Here is a 17622-nt window from a genome sequence, read left to right as displayed (position 1 = left end):
GGGCTGCGGCCGCCCCGCCCCGCCCCGCCCCGCGGCAGCAAGTGGCAGCGGGTGCCGGTGCGGCGGGGTGCCCTGACAGCCCCGCGCCCAACTTGTGTTGCAGGCGCGCCCCGCCGCTGATGCCAGAGCTGCCGCGCCAATGCCAGCCCCGCGCCGCCCGGCCAGCCCCCGCAGCGCCCCGGGCCCGCCCCGCTGCCGCGATGGCTCTGACCTTGTTCGGTGAGTAAGCGCTGCTCCGCCCGGCGGGCGCGGGGCTGCCGACCCCCATTGTCTGCCGCACGGCAGCGCCTGGGCGTGGGCGCCGGCCCCGGCCCACCGCCCCGCACCGCCCCGCACCCGGCCCGGCCCGGCGGGGAGAACAAGGCGCCCCGCGGGCAGCCCCGGTGCCGGCCGCGCTGCGGGCTCGGGCTGCGGGGCGCGACACAGAAATAAAAGTTGCGGTTCTCGGCGAGATCCCCCGCCGGGCCGGGGAGCGGCAGGGCTGGCTGGCGGGGGATCCCCGCGCTCCTGGATGGTCGGGGTGCGGGGGCTTTATTAGCGCTCCGATGCGTTTGTGTGTTGTGTTTGCTAGCACAGAGCCCGGGAAGGACAGTGCCGGGAGGCTGCCAGTGCTGCCCTCGGTGGCTTCCCGGGCGGAGACGGCGCAGTGGGAGCCAGCATGTGGACGTGGTAGTTTTAACTGTTGAACATGTGGGCTCTCCGAAGTGAGGTTATTAAGCTTGCTTACGTGTAATACGCTTAGTTTTACAGTAGAGGAGAAAAAAGCTACAACTACAGCTGTTTCTGGCAACACTAGATAAATACAACAACGCAAAGGAAAGCAGAAATTAGCATGACTAACACTGGTACAGAAATAACGGGATAACCGGGATACGCTCCCTTGTAAGCAGCTCGTGCACCAGAAGGGATTTAAGTAAATAGTGACTGAAAATAAACAGGTTTAAGTGATGATATGAAGTCTGCCTTGTAGTGTTTAGTCTATGGATTTCACTTCCTTTGTAAACAAACAATTTGCCTTCATTCATCTTGTGGTTCTTGGGCTGGTACGGTTTCCTAAAACAATAAAAACTGTCTCTTGGGCTTTCATAAATTTTGACACCTGTTATATTATCATGGCATATTAAGCCCTGTCTAAAAACAAGTTTAGCGCATGTTGCAAAACAGTTCTCTGTAGATAAAATGTGTGCTGCATTGGATTTAGCTACAGTGCTGTCCCTTAAATTTATGTTTCCTGCCTGAGTTCCTCAGGATGCAAAAGGCAGTAAATCATAGTTCACAAGAGAGCATTCTGTCCCCATCATTGCAGGCCTCATCTTGCTACTCGGTTGTTGTGAGCCCCTGGACTTGTGGAGGAGTCAGTGCAGGGACTGGGCCCTGTGCATTTTCAGTTGCAGGGTGAGCATTAAGCTCTTTAGTTTAGGAGCCCAAGTGAACATAGAGAGTGCTCAAATGGCAAATTGGCTTTTGTAAAATAGCCTACTGTGCATATTGGATTGTATCATTGTGATTTCACCTTGTTAAGAAAAGGTGTAGGTTGTTATACAGGCACTCAAGGTAAATATTTAGTCATCCTCAACCAAAAATCAAATTTTTAGGCTATTAAAAATACGCACTTCTTCCACAGTGGGGAGTTACAATCTTTTGCAATCGTGTCATTGCAATCTTTGGCTGCAAAAATCAAGAATACTTCAATTTCAGCTTTTAAATAAAGCAGCGTTCCTAAGTCAAGTACCTGGTTTGGTTTTTTTAAGCTTACATGATTCTTTTTAAATTCACGTATGTTCTCTAGTTAATGACATTTTTCTATTAATATAAATTTGCTTTACCAAGTAAATTGAATTAGATGTTTTTGTGTGCTGTCACATCTGTTGTTAGAGTAATGACATTGATACATGTAAGAGACAATGAGCAAAGAGAAGATAGAGTGAGCTACCCTTCTGTGTGTAGGTTTTAAATAATACCTTGCCAAGGGTTAAGACCTCAAGATTTCACCCTTTTAAGAAAACACAGTGATGATAAAACAATGTAGCAAATAAGGCTAATGTGTGTCAACAAAAGAATGTGGTGACTTTCATAAATGTAAAAGCTTTAGAGCATGTCTTAAACTATGAAGGCAAGAGTGGGAGTTGGGTAAATGCAGAAAACGAGCTATATGTTTGCAGATGAGGCTGTGATTAATTTACAGTTGATTTAGCACAGCTTAGTTGTGTTGCCGTGTGTCCTCTGAGCTGAGAAAGCTCAAAACACTGTGTCTCTTAGCATGTAACAAAGATGGACCCACAACATGCTCACTTTGAACCTGCAGAGCAGTGTTCAGCTTGTATCTTGAATTTTGGCTGCCTGTGGACAGTTGCATTTTCAGTTACTGCACCACAGCTGACCGCTAGTAACTCATTAAAAATATACTTGCAAAAGAGTGTTTCTAATTTGTTTCAATGTAAGCCCCTACCAAAGCAGCATCAGCAAATCTGGGGAAAAGCAGAATGACTGTTACTGAATTAATGTATCTCTTTTGACAAATTGTAATTGTACTATTTTAATAATTGTACTATTTTAAATTCACACCTGTGATATACCAGTAAAACTGTCCAGACCAAACAGGTCCTAGGGGAGGGGTTTGTTTTGTTTCTGCTCATTCACATAAATTCTAGGCTCAATACTGCATTTTTTTCTGACCTGTAGGGGTGTATCACACTTTAACAAAATTTCACACCTTCTAGGGCTGCTTCTAATAGGATGTGCTACAAAGCATGTAAAACTTGAGATAAATTGCCATGTCAGCTTGGGGGGAAAAATCCACCAAGTTTGCTGGCTCCCTTTCAGTTTGTGTGTGTGTCAGCACAGCAAGAGAGGAGAGAGATGGAAAGGAACAGGAAATGTCTTAACATGCTTTCTCCATGCTCTTGGTACTGTTTTATGGCTATTTCTGTATGTAGCGCAAAGAATGGACCAAAAGGGGACAGGACTAGAGATAAGAGTGACATTGTGACTGCTGTATTAAAATGGACACACGGTTATTAGGCAGGTGCAAGGTCAGGTGTGCCTTCTTTCTTTCTACTTGGCAAAGTGGTTGGGAGTTTCCTGTTCCTGTTGGAGGCTGCCCTTTGCTGCTGTCCTCAGAACAGCACCATGTAGCTATAGGAGTACTAACTGCAGTTTTTGCCTTGGACGTGACACCTTGAGACTCTTTTGAAAGTTAGTTGGAGAAAGAGCTTTTGCTGTATCAGCAGCATTTTTCTGCTCCAGAAAAAGGCTGTTACTCTGGGTCTAAATGTGTCTCCTGACTTACTGCTTTTCAGTTATAGCTTATTGTCCAGATTATGATGCAACATTAAAGTATAAATGAGGAAAATGTTAAGACTCTTCACTTTCTCAGTCTTAGTTACTTTAAAAAAAATTTTCTTCATCTTGTCATATTCTCCCACTCATGACCTTCCAAGGTAACTTGTGCTGACTGTTGGCTGTGTGGAAGGTGGTAGGGAGCTGCCATTGTTCCTACAGCGCAGTGGTACAGCTGGTGAGGCAGCACATGGTGTAGGTTATGAAGGAGAGGAGGAGGTAAACTGCTCCACTGAGATGGAAATGTGGAGCAGCCTCTCTTGGAAACAATCAGGGATGGGAGAATGTGGAAGTTGTTGACTGAAAACTTAACTGTTACCTATCAAACATGTTGGTTACTTTAGGCAAAAGCATCATCGCAACAGGGTTCATAGTTACACAGAGTTAAGGTGGCAGAAATGGCCTGTCGTGACCACCTATGGTCATGCAGATGTTACCTGGCTTTTTGTGATACAAGTAGAAGTAGGGTTTCACCAGTACATTGAATTTGTGTTCTAGTGGCCATGCACTTAATTTGATCTAACAGAGGAAAGTAGAACCTGTGCTAGGAATGCATCAGCAGAAGACGGGAAGACAGTCAATATAAATGAGAATTGGAAAAAAAAAAGTGCTGCCTGATCCTGTTGTTTGTCACAAACAATAGATGCGATGAATTTGGTATCCATATTCATGAATTGCCTACCAAGGATGTGTGGGGATTTTTAAAATGTCTTTGTCCATAAAAGAGGGCAGACTTTCACACTTTATGTGCATAAATGTCTGGTACTTGAGTAGATGTCCAATTCCAGTGCTGCTTTTCATCCTAAAGCAGATTCATGTTCCCTTACAAAAGGTTGTGGTGATTGCAGGAGTAGCCTCTTTATTTCTCTCTAATCACTTCTTTCTGCCTACTGCAGCAGCTGGAATGTCATGTAAGCTGGCATCTTTCTCTGCTGTGTTAGCACAAAGTCCAGTGACTTCATGCTCAACCTTCATGGAGCTGGGCTGAAGCCACTGGCCTGGTTTAGCAGGGAAGAGCTAAAGGATTCCCCCCACTCCCCCTTTCTTCTCTGCTGAATCCCTGCAAGGGGCAGCAGCTTCGTAGGGGCAGGCAGAACCATCGGTTGCATTTCTACAGATAGACTTTCTAGTGCCTGTCTGTTAATACCCAAAGCTGTGAGATCTCACAGTGACAGGGCTGAGGTGCGTGCAGTCATTCCACTTGGATGACTCAAGTATTGGGAAGATAACAAACAATGCAGAGGAAAAAGGAGGGGATGTGTTAAGTCATGGCATTGCTACTGCTGTTTGCTTCTGTCTTTGAAAGTCCTGAGAAGTATTGAAAGAAACTCAGCCTTGTACTTTGAAAGAAAAATATTATGTTTTAGTGCTTCTGAGTTGTCCTTATATTTTATTAATTCCCTTTGTGTTTGTTTGTTTGCTCATCAACTCTCTTAATGTGAACAAAGACATTTTTAAAATGGCCAGGAGAGATCTTCATGGACATATTTTTCATTAGTTATTCATGCCCTTGCCTTCCTCCTCAGAGCCTGACAATAGATGAAAACTCACCCTCCTGAATATTGGTGGTTAAGAAATGAGAAGTGAAGCAATTCTTTTTTTAATCTTTGAAGAGCATGCACTCTGAGTGGCTACAGATGAATGGGATTAGAGACAGAGCTGTAGTCAGCATGACAGATATGGTTATTTAAAGAGGTGATGAACAAGGGCAGTTTTTAGAGAAATTCATAGGGAAAATATCAGATTAAAAGAAACAAGGAAAACATTGCTGCAGGCAGGAAGGGTACGGACAAAGAAACCAACTGTACTTCCATCTCAGATGCCCGTACATTGTTGAAAGAGCACGCAAATATTAATTTGCCCTCCTAACAGAATTCCCTTCCACAGCTGCAAGCTCTGGTGTCATACTGCAAAGAAGTAATTTTCTATCAATGTACTACTATTGGCATGAAGCAAACCTTTTGAAATAAGTTTTTCCATACTTGAAATGCTAATTAACAAATTACTATTTTAAGTTCTATGCATTTGTGATGACTGTTCTCTGTGCAAACTGTACTTACTCTCTTGTGGATGCTTTTATAGTTAAGGTGTGCTTATGTTGGTGCAAGCACATATTTTCTAATCTGGCAATCTTAAAGAGAGAAATTGATTTAATTTGTTATTTTCTATATACATGTTTTGCTTGCTTAGGGAAGGGTTTTACATTTTAGAGTGTTTGGTTAGCTTAGTTTTGTGGCTTAGCCAGACAGCAACTAGGCCACACACAGCCACTTGCCCACTTTCCCCCCCTGGGAAGTGGGAGAGGATTGGAAGGGTAAAGGTGAGAAAACTCACAGGTTGAGATAAAGGCAGATAGACATACCACACATTGCACAGCCCATGCTAGATCTCTTTCAGTAAAGTAGTGAATTTAAAGTGATCTCTTTAACGTGGTAGATGCTCTTGAAGTGTTTAGCTCTTGCTTAAAATATTTGGGCTTCATTCAGTGCTGACTGACACAGGTTGATTTTAAAGGAGTTTTAAGCAATTCAATGTCTAGTCACAATAGGAACTTCAAATAGTCTTAAGTAGATAAAACAATTTAGGGACATTAGTAGTTTGGGTTTTGTTTGTTTTTAACAAGATTTAAAAACAAAAGTGATTTGTTAAAAATGGAAACCATGTTAGAGAGAAAGTCTTTTAACTTCCATTCATGTACCCAGGAGACAAAGTGTCCAAGGGCTGAGAATGGTAAGATTATTTTCTTCTAGGTGCTGTGTTAACCTTACCTAATGTCTAGAACCTAATGAAGCAGATAAGGAGAGCAACCTTGAAAAGGTTTTGCTGGCAATGCAGTCTTAGGAAAAAAAAGGAAAGTAAAAGCTGCATAGGAACTGGGAAAAGAAGATGGATCTATTAACTAGTAAATTGGTATCAATTGATCAAAATGCCAGAGAAGTGACAGTAACACTTATGAGGATGGAAAAAATTCAGTCATGCTTCTCAGCTTAATGCTTAGAAACCGGCTTCATGCACTAGCTGGTATAAAACTGTGTTTTCTATTAATTGTGAATATTGTATAAGAATCTTAAGAAATTGGAGGTTGGAGGATTGTTGCTGAAGCTGGAAAGGACAGGTCCAACTGTGTGCACAGGTAGTGAATTAAGATGAGGTTTTGGAATTTTCTCCAAAGAGATTCTGTTGTGATACCAGCAGCTCAGGCACACCACTGAACAATGGCATCCCTCTTCTCCTCAGCAGAAAGGGACCTGCTAGACAATGAGGACGGTCTGTGTAGCACAGAATCTCATCTGATAGTGTTGAAGCGAAGTACACTCCAGATCTGAGGATCCAGGAAGTGTTCCCAAGCTCTGTTGATGCACACTTCATGTCATCCAAGGGCCAATGTTTTAAGTGTAAATTTGGGTTTTCTCTTATTTGTGTTGGATTCAGCTGATTCTTTCTGCCGTGTTGGGTTTGGGGACTTCGTTCTGTTACTCTCTCCAAAAGTTCTTAACTGGCTTTTTTAGATATACTTAAAGATTTCTATGTGATAGAAAGCATGTCTCAGTGTCAATAAAAGAATGTGTTTAAATGCTAATTAATAAACTCAAAGAATATACCTAATATAGTACACCTAATATACCTAATACAGTTTTGGAAGTCTTTTGGAAGACAGTGGATTTTTTGCCAAATAAAAGCACATTAATCAAGATCCTCTAAAGCTGCAAGCGTAGGTAACTGCTCTGTGTCATCTAGCAATCAACTGTGCATTGGTAGACGCTTCTTTTTCCTTCGTTTTAACTTGGGACTTAGTGTCTGCATCTCAGGCTATTTAGCTGCTCCACCTTGTGGACAGAGATCGTTCTGTTCTGCAGAAATGTCTTCAGATGAAAAGAAATAAAACGGTCCGGAGACCTGACCTAAGGGCAGGTTAGTTATTAAAAGAATATGAGATATTTCCTGCTTCCTTGTAAAATCATAAACTGGCTCAGTTGTCATTTCAGTGGGATGGATTGTATCTGCCTTGTGTATCTTTATAAATGATGGTAGAATATTAAAAAACGTCTAGATTTTGTTTTTTTGAGTCTGTCTTAAAACAAGGAAAAGTGTAATTTAAAATCACTGAAATATTTGATCTTCTAAAACATTTAGCAATGCTGCTAGGACTTTATTTGTGTTTGCTGTGTATCTGAATGAGCTGATTGACATCTGACATTTCTAGCACTCGAAGAATTTGTTCATCCTCTGAATGAATAAGGTAATATTTCTGAAGTGATTTCATAGCTACTGGAAGATGTGCTTGTAAAATCCCATTTATTCTTATGGGAATCTGATTTCTGTGATATATTTTAATTCATAAATCCCCAATTTTATTTCTGTGACTTTGTTGGCAGTTCTGTGATAAGCATCTTGGAGACACTGTCAGGGCTGGTTAACATTTGGTTGAAAATTTTTTTAATTCTGATAGGATGTGATAATGTGGTTGTTTTTTTCACATGACCAAATCTTAGTCCCCTGGGAGAATGTAGTAGGGAAACTGCATCCTCTGGTTGTGGACCACTGTCAAAGTTGCAGTCTAGACCTTGCTGCTCACAGTGAGCAGGTAATTGTGCTTTTGGTCTTGGTCACCTCTGTGAGGAAGCCCTCTGTCAAATCCAGCTTTGGTGCCAGTGACAGGGTCTGTCTCCATTGAATACATCACGTGACTGGGGATGGATGTTCTGCTGCTGATGGGAGGTGGTGGCTCCCTCTTGGCTGCCTTCCTCCTCCCCATCTCTGGCTCCTTCCTGCTTCCTTTGTTGCAAGAGCAGCTGCTTATTGCCATTTAAGAAGCTGAAAGAAAAACAGTTTCTGAACTTAGATTAGCCACTGAATGTCCTTGTGGGAAATTCCTGCTCCAAAAGTACAGGTAAAACTCTGTTTCCTAAACACTGGAATTGGTTTGGTGCCTGCTGTATGGTGGTGTGCTAGCATGGCTAGCAAAGACACAACTGCAACCATTTAAATTATATAGCAAATACAATAGAACATCATGTAGCAGAGTCTTTGTGTACTTCAGCAGTACCAGGAGGTATGGAATTACTCCTCGTGCAGAGGTAATGGAGGACTGTGAAAAATGGAGTAATAATACAGTTCTGGAAAACAAACCCAGTGCTTTAGTGCTGTACTTAACTGTTTCTTGCTCTTGAATTGACAGGTTACAAGTCAATGCTGAGTTAGTATCTGATACAGATACAATCCAGAGCAGACTATAAAAGTTGCTGATAATTATTTGGTAGGGCCAGTCTTCCATACTTTTTCATCTATGCTTTATGGTTTCCATATGAATCTGAACACAATGCTTCAGTGCAATCTCGGATCATTTTTCATTAAAAAAAAAAACACCCAAAACCCAAACCAAACAAACAAAAAAACACACAAAAAAACCCAACAAACAAAAAAAAAACCCCAACAAACCCAAACCCACAAGAAAACCCCAAACAGGATGTCGCCCTTCCTCACCTCTGCTTTATTGGTTAAATCTGAACACTTGGGTATATCCTTCTAATAAAGGAAGTGTACTTTTGGCACAGCAATTAATTTTACTTATTTCCTTTTCAGGTTTTTCAAAGACTATATTTATAAATGGGACTTGAAAGTGTTGAAAAAAATCTTTGCTGTTTTAATAGAGAAGAGAGGTATTTCAAAATAAAATAATTATTCTTCCTGGTGAGAAAGCATGTTGCATATTATTTCAGTGCCAGGATTTACATGGTAAAGAAATTAAATCAGGTACTTTTTTGTTGAGAAATAACAAGGTAAGTATTTGCAAGTATGTAAAGGAAAATTATCAACAACAGGAAAAAAAAAAAAGAAAAAAAAAAAGAAAAAAAGAGAGGAAACCAACCACAGTCTTTCTAACAGTGAGCTCATGTGTGTATGGCTGTGCAGTTCCTTTATTGTGCTCTCTGGGAGCTCCTCCTGGCTGCACTTCACCTCTGCTGACTTACACATGGTGTCAAAGGAATCTGTGGGTTCGGTCCCCTCCCAGCACCCTTGCCTGCCTCTCCTTGGTGGCAGAGCAGCAAGCTCTTCAGTAGCCTGATGGAGCATCCCTTATTCCTTAGCTTTTGTTTAAACTCTGAAGCCTGAGAACCATACCCTCCAGCTCCAACTGCATCAGACCTTTGTCCTAACTTGCTCTTCTGCAGGTTCAGAATTTGCAGGAGGTGAAATGTAGCCCCAGTGTTGTTGCCACCCTGAAGCCATTGTGAGCCCTGGGTAGGGACAGAGCATGCTGCACTCTTGGGGTGCTAACTCAGGGCTATACCTCCAGCAAAACTCTGAGACAAGTGACTTGCAGACTGCTCTAGGCAGATCTCATACTGGCTAACACAGCTGCTGAGCTTGTTGCCTTTTTTTTTTCCACTTAGTAGAAAGGTCTGTGAGAAGCAGTAAAAACTTTTTCCTTCTTTAAATGCTTGGTTGATGGGATAGCCCTGCTGTTAGTCATGATTCTTAAATGTAAAAACCCTGCCTCATTTGGAAGGCATCTTCCTTCTCCCATTGCTGTGCAAGAGCAGCCATGGGTGATACATGCAGGGCTTGCATGTCTCAGAGCTCTATTAGCATCTGTCCTTATTTCTGCATGAAAATCCAGTATATAACAATCTCTGACAATTGCTGGCAGTATTCTGCCTCCCTACAGTGCCTACCTAGCCACATAGGTAGGCCAGGACCAATTTTATACTATAAACTGGGTTTTTGACTTGTCACCTCCTACAGCTCTCCGTTTGTCTGTATGTGTTTTCCTGTGCTGCCAACTGCCACAATAGGGTTCTTTTTATAAAAAGAAGTCAAAGTGCAGCTGAAGACACCAAAAGAGCTGTTATCCAGAGAGGCAATGTTGGCTGGCAGATTATTGGGTTGGCAAGACTTGGGAATAGAGATACTGATCTTTGATCTGTGGGATGATCAATCTTCTGCTCTTCTCCCCAGCAACTGTTCCTATTTTCTGTTTAGATGTCTTGTTCTGTGGGACAAAGTCTGCTTTTCACTTGTGGACAATCCCATGGGATCTCAGTTCCAGTAAGGATACATCAATATCCCAGAAAAGCAGCTAAAAATTGTTGAAAACCTCCTGTTTAATACAGTGTCGTGATGAAGTGAGAGGTAATAAGCCCAAGTTTCCATGGTTTGCATGCCAATTTGTCTTTCTTCTAATTAGTGGAAAAAAGAAGAAAGAACTGTAAAACAGAGACAAGAAAACCATCTGAATTAATTTCCTGGAGGGGAGAAAACTGTATGGAGTTATCCAGAAAAGGACTTTGAGGTTATCTCCAAGCATCAATCATATTGAGCTTTCTGGCCAGCTCTCCCATTCCTGCTGAGTGGTGACCAACCTTTTTTGTTCAGCTCTCCTTCCATCAGCCTGTTCCCAGCTCCCCTGCTCTACTTTCATCCTCCCAAACGCAAAGGGAACTGAGGACAAATGGGGAGCCTGTGCAGAAAAGCTCTGTGCTTGTGGATTAGATGATTGGCTGGCTGTTGCTTTAGCCCCACAGTGCAGTGGGTAGTGCAGGAGTGGACCTGAAGCACAGCTTCTCCACAGGCTGCTCGCTGTCCTTTCCCTGGTTCCTGCCTAGTACAGCAGATGAACCTGCCAAGGAGAAAGAGGTTTATGAAAAAGATGGATTTAATGCTATAAACAGGGAGAGGCTGGTGGTAAGTATCTTTTGCCGTAGTTATTTGACAGCAGTTACAATGGTGACTCATGGAATTGCCAAAAAGGAATGTAAAGTAGATGCTCCAGCTTTTCTACCTGGAGCATCCTACTTTGAGCCATTGGAGGCCCCTTGGAGGTTTTATATGAGAACAGGGAGAGGTAAGAAATGACACTTGCACCTTTCACACTGGGCAAAAGCTCACAGCAACTGGAGAATGACTTTTGGAGTAAAAACCTCATTCCAATTCAATAAAAAGACATCCCAGCACATTGTGTCTATTTCCCTCTCTCTGGCCCTGCCAATAATGTTTTTAGGAGTCTCCTTCACGACACTGTAAAAAACGATCATGGTTTCAGGCAAGGTTGCTTTACTTGGTAGTCTGTCCTCCTCCTCCCAACCATGAGTGTTGATGTATTGCATCTGTTCTGGAAATAAGGACATAAATACAAGCCATATTTTTGCATGAGCAATGGCGCATGTTATTGATGACTGTTTTGGAAAATGAAAAATCTGTTTGTAATAAGGAATTGTAATAGGTTTGTTATAACTCTGATGGTCTAAGAATTTAAATGGATCAAGTTTGGAGACAGAGAGGCAGTAGCAGCTATTAGACCATCTGACACAGTTAAAGAGAGACGTGCTTTGGAACACATAAGTCCTTCTTGAGGCCTGTTGTAACAGTAGTCAGAAATCAGATCTGCTCTTAATTTTCTCTGAATTACTCTGATTTTAGCCTGGGCTGCTAATGGGTGGTTTTGTTTGGTTTTGCTTTTCCTCCAGGAGGCTAATGAATGCACAGCAGCTATCTTGGTCTAAAATGCAAGGGAGAACAAGTTCTCAGCAGATTTTTACCAATGGACAGGGAGGCAGGGTCGGTGTTGTGCTCTTTTGTTGTGGTTCAGCTTTTAGTAAAACCACAACAGTATTTAAAAGTGAACTTGAGAGCAGGGAAGTGAATGTATGTTCATGATCTCAGTGCTGTGTGGGGAGGGGAAAAAAAGCAAAGCAACCAAGTGAATGGTGATAAAACATGCCTCCCTATTCAGCAAATTAGGGCATTATGCAATAGTTTGAGGGGTTGTATTTCAAAAGTGCCTCAAAGCTCATCCTTTTTTTAGGGTCTTTTCTGCTCAACCTTGAACAGACAGACTTCTTATTCAGTGGAGGGGATTAATTTACAGCTAGAAGACACTTTTATGCCGTATCGTATTGTTGTTTTTAATTATTAGGGTGACTGGTCATAATATTTGTTTAATCAAGGTCCAATCAGTATTCACTGTTGAATATGTTACAGAAATCAAGGCAAAAAGGTACTTTTGTGAATGCCTTGAGGCTGGGGCTATAACAGTTGTCAGTGGCTTGAAGTTATGGTAGAACTGATGTGCCCTTGTTTATATTATTAATGTCTGGAAGAAGTAAAATAAATGATGGGGAATGAGCTCAGTCTCTCTACAGGAAGACTTTTAAAATGGGAAACAAAGAAGGATGTGTGGAAACAAAAAATAGGGAAGCAAATGTCAAAGGGTAAATGCTTTCTCCTACATTATCCCTTGCCATGGTTGGAATAAGAGCAATGTAAGAGAAATAACCTCAACGAGTATTTCTCCTGCCTTCAAAGCAAACTTCACTGAGGATGATCAAAACAGTGTTTCTGATGAAAGCCAGTTTAGATTTAAACCAGGGAAGTTTAATTGAAGTGTTCAAGCTGTGTTAGCTGATGTTGCTCTCAATTGCTCCAAGAATGTACTGATATAGAAGATACTGGACAAATTATATGTCGGATCTAAAAGATGATTCATCCATTAAAGGCATATTTCTGACAGTTTTTTAACTTATAAAATTAGTTTACAAATGATCTTTCAAATAACCCTTAGGGAGGAGGGGGAACTGCCTAACACATTGATCCAGTGCTCCAGGGCTGCAGTCAGCTTTGCCACAGTGAGTTTAAAAAAAAATAAATAAATAAAATTGACAGGCTGCTTTTCTTTGAAATAGAGAAATTAAAGAGACATCTTTGATTTTGACCTTTTCAGTTGGAAGTTGTTTGGTGTAAACCAGACCTTTCAGGATACCTATGAGTCCATAGAGCTATCACCACTCCTAAAGCAAGACAAATCAGAGGGCTATAGATGCTGGTGGCCTGACCCTGTTGTACCTGCAGCCACGTCAGGGAGCAGTTCCCACCATGTCTGTCTTTTCTCAGGAAGCAAAGATGGTGTTCCCAGAAATGCAGAAAATTGGCTGCAGCCTTTTGTCTGGAGGCCAAGATACCCTGCTGGAACTGTAAAGCAGTTATATTCTGTCTTTATTAAATGCCCACAAGGTGGCACTTGTCATCTTTTTACCTCTCTGAAGTCTAAATTTTTATACTTGCAGCAACACCAAGAAATAATTTTAGAGGTTTTGAAACTTTTTTTAAACAGTAAGCTAACTGTGCTTTCATGGGAGAGGTAATTCCCACCCCTTCTTGAAACTACAGTTAAAAGAAAGGGGACTATATTTGTGTTTTGCTTCATATCACATGAAAATTCCAGCTTAAAAATTAATTTTTATTATAAAGGATTTTAAAAAATTTTGTCATCATTCGTTTAGTCAGATGCCACTGCTTATCTGACAGAGGGGAAGAAAACTCAGTACTAGCTTCCCTTGCTTTGCAACCTGGTCTAATCACAGATTTGTTCATTTAACAGCAGCAGTGCCTGTGATAGGCAAAATATTACTCATTAAAATGTTTCCGTCATTCATAAAGAGGCAATAATATTAGATCTGCTAATAAAAGGCATTGAACTCTGTTTTCAGTGGGTCTCTCATTCAACCCCATGGCAAGCATGCACACAGTTTATTGTTGTCAGATCAGATGTCTGTAGAAACCAGGATGGCAGTCTGATCTCTTTCTCCCCCTTGAGACTGATGCAGTTATTCAGAGCATGTCCCTTCTTTCAGCCCCTTCACTTCTGCTGATAGTGTTTTCTGGTCTCCTACTTGGTCCCATCAGAGAAAAGGGTCTTGTAGCTTTCAGGGGCATAGTTCCCACTAACTTTCTCTTAACAATTTTTACTTTGGTAATACTCAGAAACCTAACTGTACGTGTTTGAGGTGGTATAAGCAAAAACGTGAGGACAAAAGAGCAGAGAAGAATAAGTTTGGTCCTATTTAAAAATTCCTGGGGCACAGTATGAGCAATGGGGTGTCACACTGCAGCCAAATAGATGCTTTTGTTGTAAAAAAAGCATGGGTTTATGAAAGGCAGGTCCTACCTGACAAACCTGATCTCCTTCTATGACCTGATGACCCGACTATGGGACGAGGGAAAGGCTGTGGATATTGTCTATCTGGACCTCCAAAAAGCATTTGACATGGTTCCCCATAGAACTCTCATAAAAAAAACCAACAACTGGCTGCTCATGGTCTGGATGAGCATATGATCTCTTGGATCAAGCACTGACTGGATGGTCAGGCCCAAAGAGTGGTGGTCAATGGAGTCAAGTCCAGCTGGCAGCCAGTCACAAGTGGTGATCCTCAGGGCTCAGTGTTGGGACTGTTTCTGTTTAACATCTTTATTGATCATCTTGATAAGGACATAGAGTGTGTCATCACTAAGTTCGTAGATGACACCAAGTTAGGAGGGAGTGTTGATCTGCAGGAGGATAGGGAGGCTCTACAGAGAGACTTGAATAGATTAGATTGTTGGGCTAATGTTAATAGTCTGAGCTTCAACAAGGCCAAGTGCTGGGTCCTGCACTTGGAACACAACAACCCCATGCAACACTACAGGCTTGGGGAAGTGTGGCTGGAAAGTGTCTGGCAGAAAAGGACCTGGTGGTTCTGATTGGCAAGTGGCTGAATATGAGCCAGCAGTGTGCCCAGGTGGCCAAGAAAGCCAATGGCATCCTGGCTTGTATTAGAAATAGTGTGACCAGCAGAAGTAGAAAGGTGATTGTCCCCCTGTACTCAGCACTGGTGAGGCCACACCTGGAGTATTGCATCTGGTTTTGGGCACCTCAATTCAGGAGAGATATCGAGGTGCTGGAGCGAGTGCAGAGGAGGGCAACGAAGCTGGTGAAGCGTCTAGAGAATGAATCTTATAAAGAATGCTTGAAGGAGCTGGGAATGTTTAGTTTGAGGAAGAGGAGACTGAGGGGAGACCTCATCAGTCTCTACAACTACCTGAAAGGACATTGTAGAGAGGTTGGTGCTGGTCTCATCTCACAGGTAATTAGCAACAGAACAAGAGGGAATGGCTTCAAGCTGCAACAGGGGAGGTTTAGACTGGACATTAGGAAAAAAAAAAAAAAATCACAGAAAAAGTGGTTAGACACTGGAATAGGCTGCCCAGGGAGGTGGTTGAGTCACCATCCCTGGATGTGTTTAAGGGTCGTTTGGATGTGATCTTGGTGGATATGGTTTAGGGGAGAACTTTGTAGAGTAGGAATGATGGTTGGACTTGGTGATCCCATGGGTCTTTTCCAACCTGAATAGTTCTATGATTCTAAATTCCTGCTTTCACTGCTTTGTATCTTTCCCTTGCATTGTATTGTATTCTTTTTCTTCTTCAGGTGGGAATGCCTTTGGAAAATGGTAAGAAAATACATTCTGCTGATATTTTTGTTTTCTTGCTTAAATAACTCAAGCACAGTTTAATCTTAAAAGCTGCTCAGATGCATGGGATTTTGTGGGTATTAAGGAGTGTAGCTACCTGCACCAAAGGTCAAGGTGATAAACTGAAACTTTGCATAAGGAGAATTGTTGTTGGTGGCCATGCCTTCTGCCCAAAGGCTTGAGCATGTCCCTGTGGATGGATGGCTTTAGCAGAGAGATGCCTCTCTGACTTCTCTTCTGGAGAACATGGAGGCTTATTTGGAAGGTTTTGCACTGAAGTGCCTCACAGCATGCAGTGGTGTCTGCCTTCCTGAGGAAGAGCCTTGACATGTCTAAAAGTTTTCAAAGCTTTTTTTTGTCTGTTTTTGTGGGTTTTTTCCCCAAATGAATTAATGTGCCAAGGATAACGCTGAAGTAGCATCAAAGACTCTAAGAGTATAGAGGTGTCAGTCATCATTGCTGCCTATCATACAGTATATTGTATATTTGGGAACTGGGAAAAAACGTGGCACTTACTGCCTGGGTTGTTTTTAGCTCTGTGAGGATCTTCTCATAAACAAAGGAAAAATTGTGATGCCCTAGTTTTGAAACCCTGTGTGTTTTCCAGATGGGCCCAGGCCATGTGTACCACCAGGCTCTTGTCATTAATGGTTTTGGTTTTTTGGGACTAATGGAGCAATATTACTTTTGGATTAACATTATTCAGTCACTTTTAAACCCCAACAATTTTTGTAACATAACAGCTTTTTATTTAGGACAAAGATTAAACCCAGAAGTTGCCTGAGATCTCTTCAAAAGTCTGGAGTAGGCCTGTGTGAGGTATTTTTCTCAGGAATTGTTTGTCACCCCTGTCCTATGCAGGGGCAAAGACAAGACAGGACTGAGCCAGAGGATTGTTTCTCTTTTTTATATTCCTGTGGAGGACACGGATGCTGAAGGTAGTGTTTGTTCCTAGGAAAACATATCATGCAAAGCAAGGTTCACTATGGCATTCTCCCTTGTTTACTGGGCATCAGCTAAAATGAAGTTCTCTGCAGACTTTGGCAGTGGTGTGTGGTACCCTGCTTGCTAGGGAAGGGTGGCTTGGTTTCTGCAGAACCTAATGTGATAGACCCCAAGGTACTTCTTGCTCTGCATCAAGAATCTGCCTCTGCCTGCCACCCCATTACAGACCATCAACTTACTGGCTGCTGATAGCAAGCAGGTGGAGAGGGGCTTTGTGGAAAAAAAAGTGGATCTCGAGGTCTCATCTAGGAGAGCAAAGGACCTTTGGTGTGTGCCCTTCCTCCCAGTACACCTGCAAGGACAGGGCTGTTTTGGCTGTTCTCTGCTGCCCCTGCTCCAGGAGATGCTGCCATCAGCTTCCCCTCCTCCCGCCACCTGGGGACTTCTGCAAGGCACTGCTGGGTGCTGCCACAGCCAGACATCAGCTTCTCCTATTTACCCTGAAACCCTAGATTGTAGCCCATCTGTTTTACTGCTGCTGCCTAGGGTGGTGGTTGTATTCATCCTTTAATTACCTTAATGCTGTTTGAGTTTTATTTTGGTTGGAGTGCAGAAAAACCTGAACTGCTAGGCTTTGCTTGGCTGCTATTTAAAAGGTTTCGTGATGGCTTGAGCTTAGTTTCTGAAATGCTGTTGGCACTTGTACTCTGAAAAACAGAGATGAAATGACATTTTTCTCTTCAGCTGCACTGTTTTTGTGGTTTGAGAACCTCACCAGCAAATAAATTATGGCTTCATTTCTGTAAGTTGAGTGATTTTATGAGCATCCTTTGGGCTTAGAGAAGGTGCTAACAAGCAAGATTTTGAGGCTGGGAAGGAATTTTCTAGAAGTTTTTTTTGGGGCACAAAAAGGAGTCTCTTGTATGGGTCAGCAAATGGCCACACATCTCTCCAGGAGTTAAATTTTGACACATGCTGCTGCCAAACAAAGCAAGATTAGCATCTTACAACATGTTAATGCTTACTGGTTAGTGTCTAGGCTGTAGCTTAC

At 42.3% G+C, this 17622-nt stretch overlaps 1 protein-coding gene across 1 annotated transcript in view; it reads left to right on the top strand.

Annotated features, from left to right (window-relative positions):
- Positions 1 to 104: 104 nt before the first annotated feature.
- The window catches only part of CHN1 (chimerin 1), a 97092-nt gene continuing 79574 nt past the window's right edge, over positions 105 to 17622 (top strand). Inside the window, exon 1 of the mRNA XM_051623179.1 lies at positions 105 to 219. Within this exon, the coding sequence (XP_051479139.1) occupies positions 120 to 219 (100 nt within the window). The 5' untranslated portion in view covers positions 105 to 119. The remainder of the gene's footprint in view (positions 220 to 17622) is intronic.

Source organism: Apus apus, chromosome 6 (genome assembly GCF_020740795.1).
Source record: "Apus apus isolate bApuApu2 chromosome 6, bApuApu2.pri.cur, whole genome shotgun sequence".
Lineage (NCBI taxonomy): Eukaryota > Metazoa > Chordata > Aves > Apodiformes > Apodidae > Apus > Apus apus.
The sequence above is the reverse complement of the archived record's forward strand: the minus strand, read 5'-3'. Positions and strand labels throughout refer to the sequence as shown.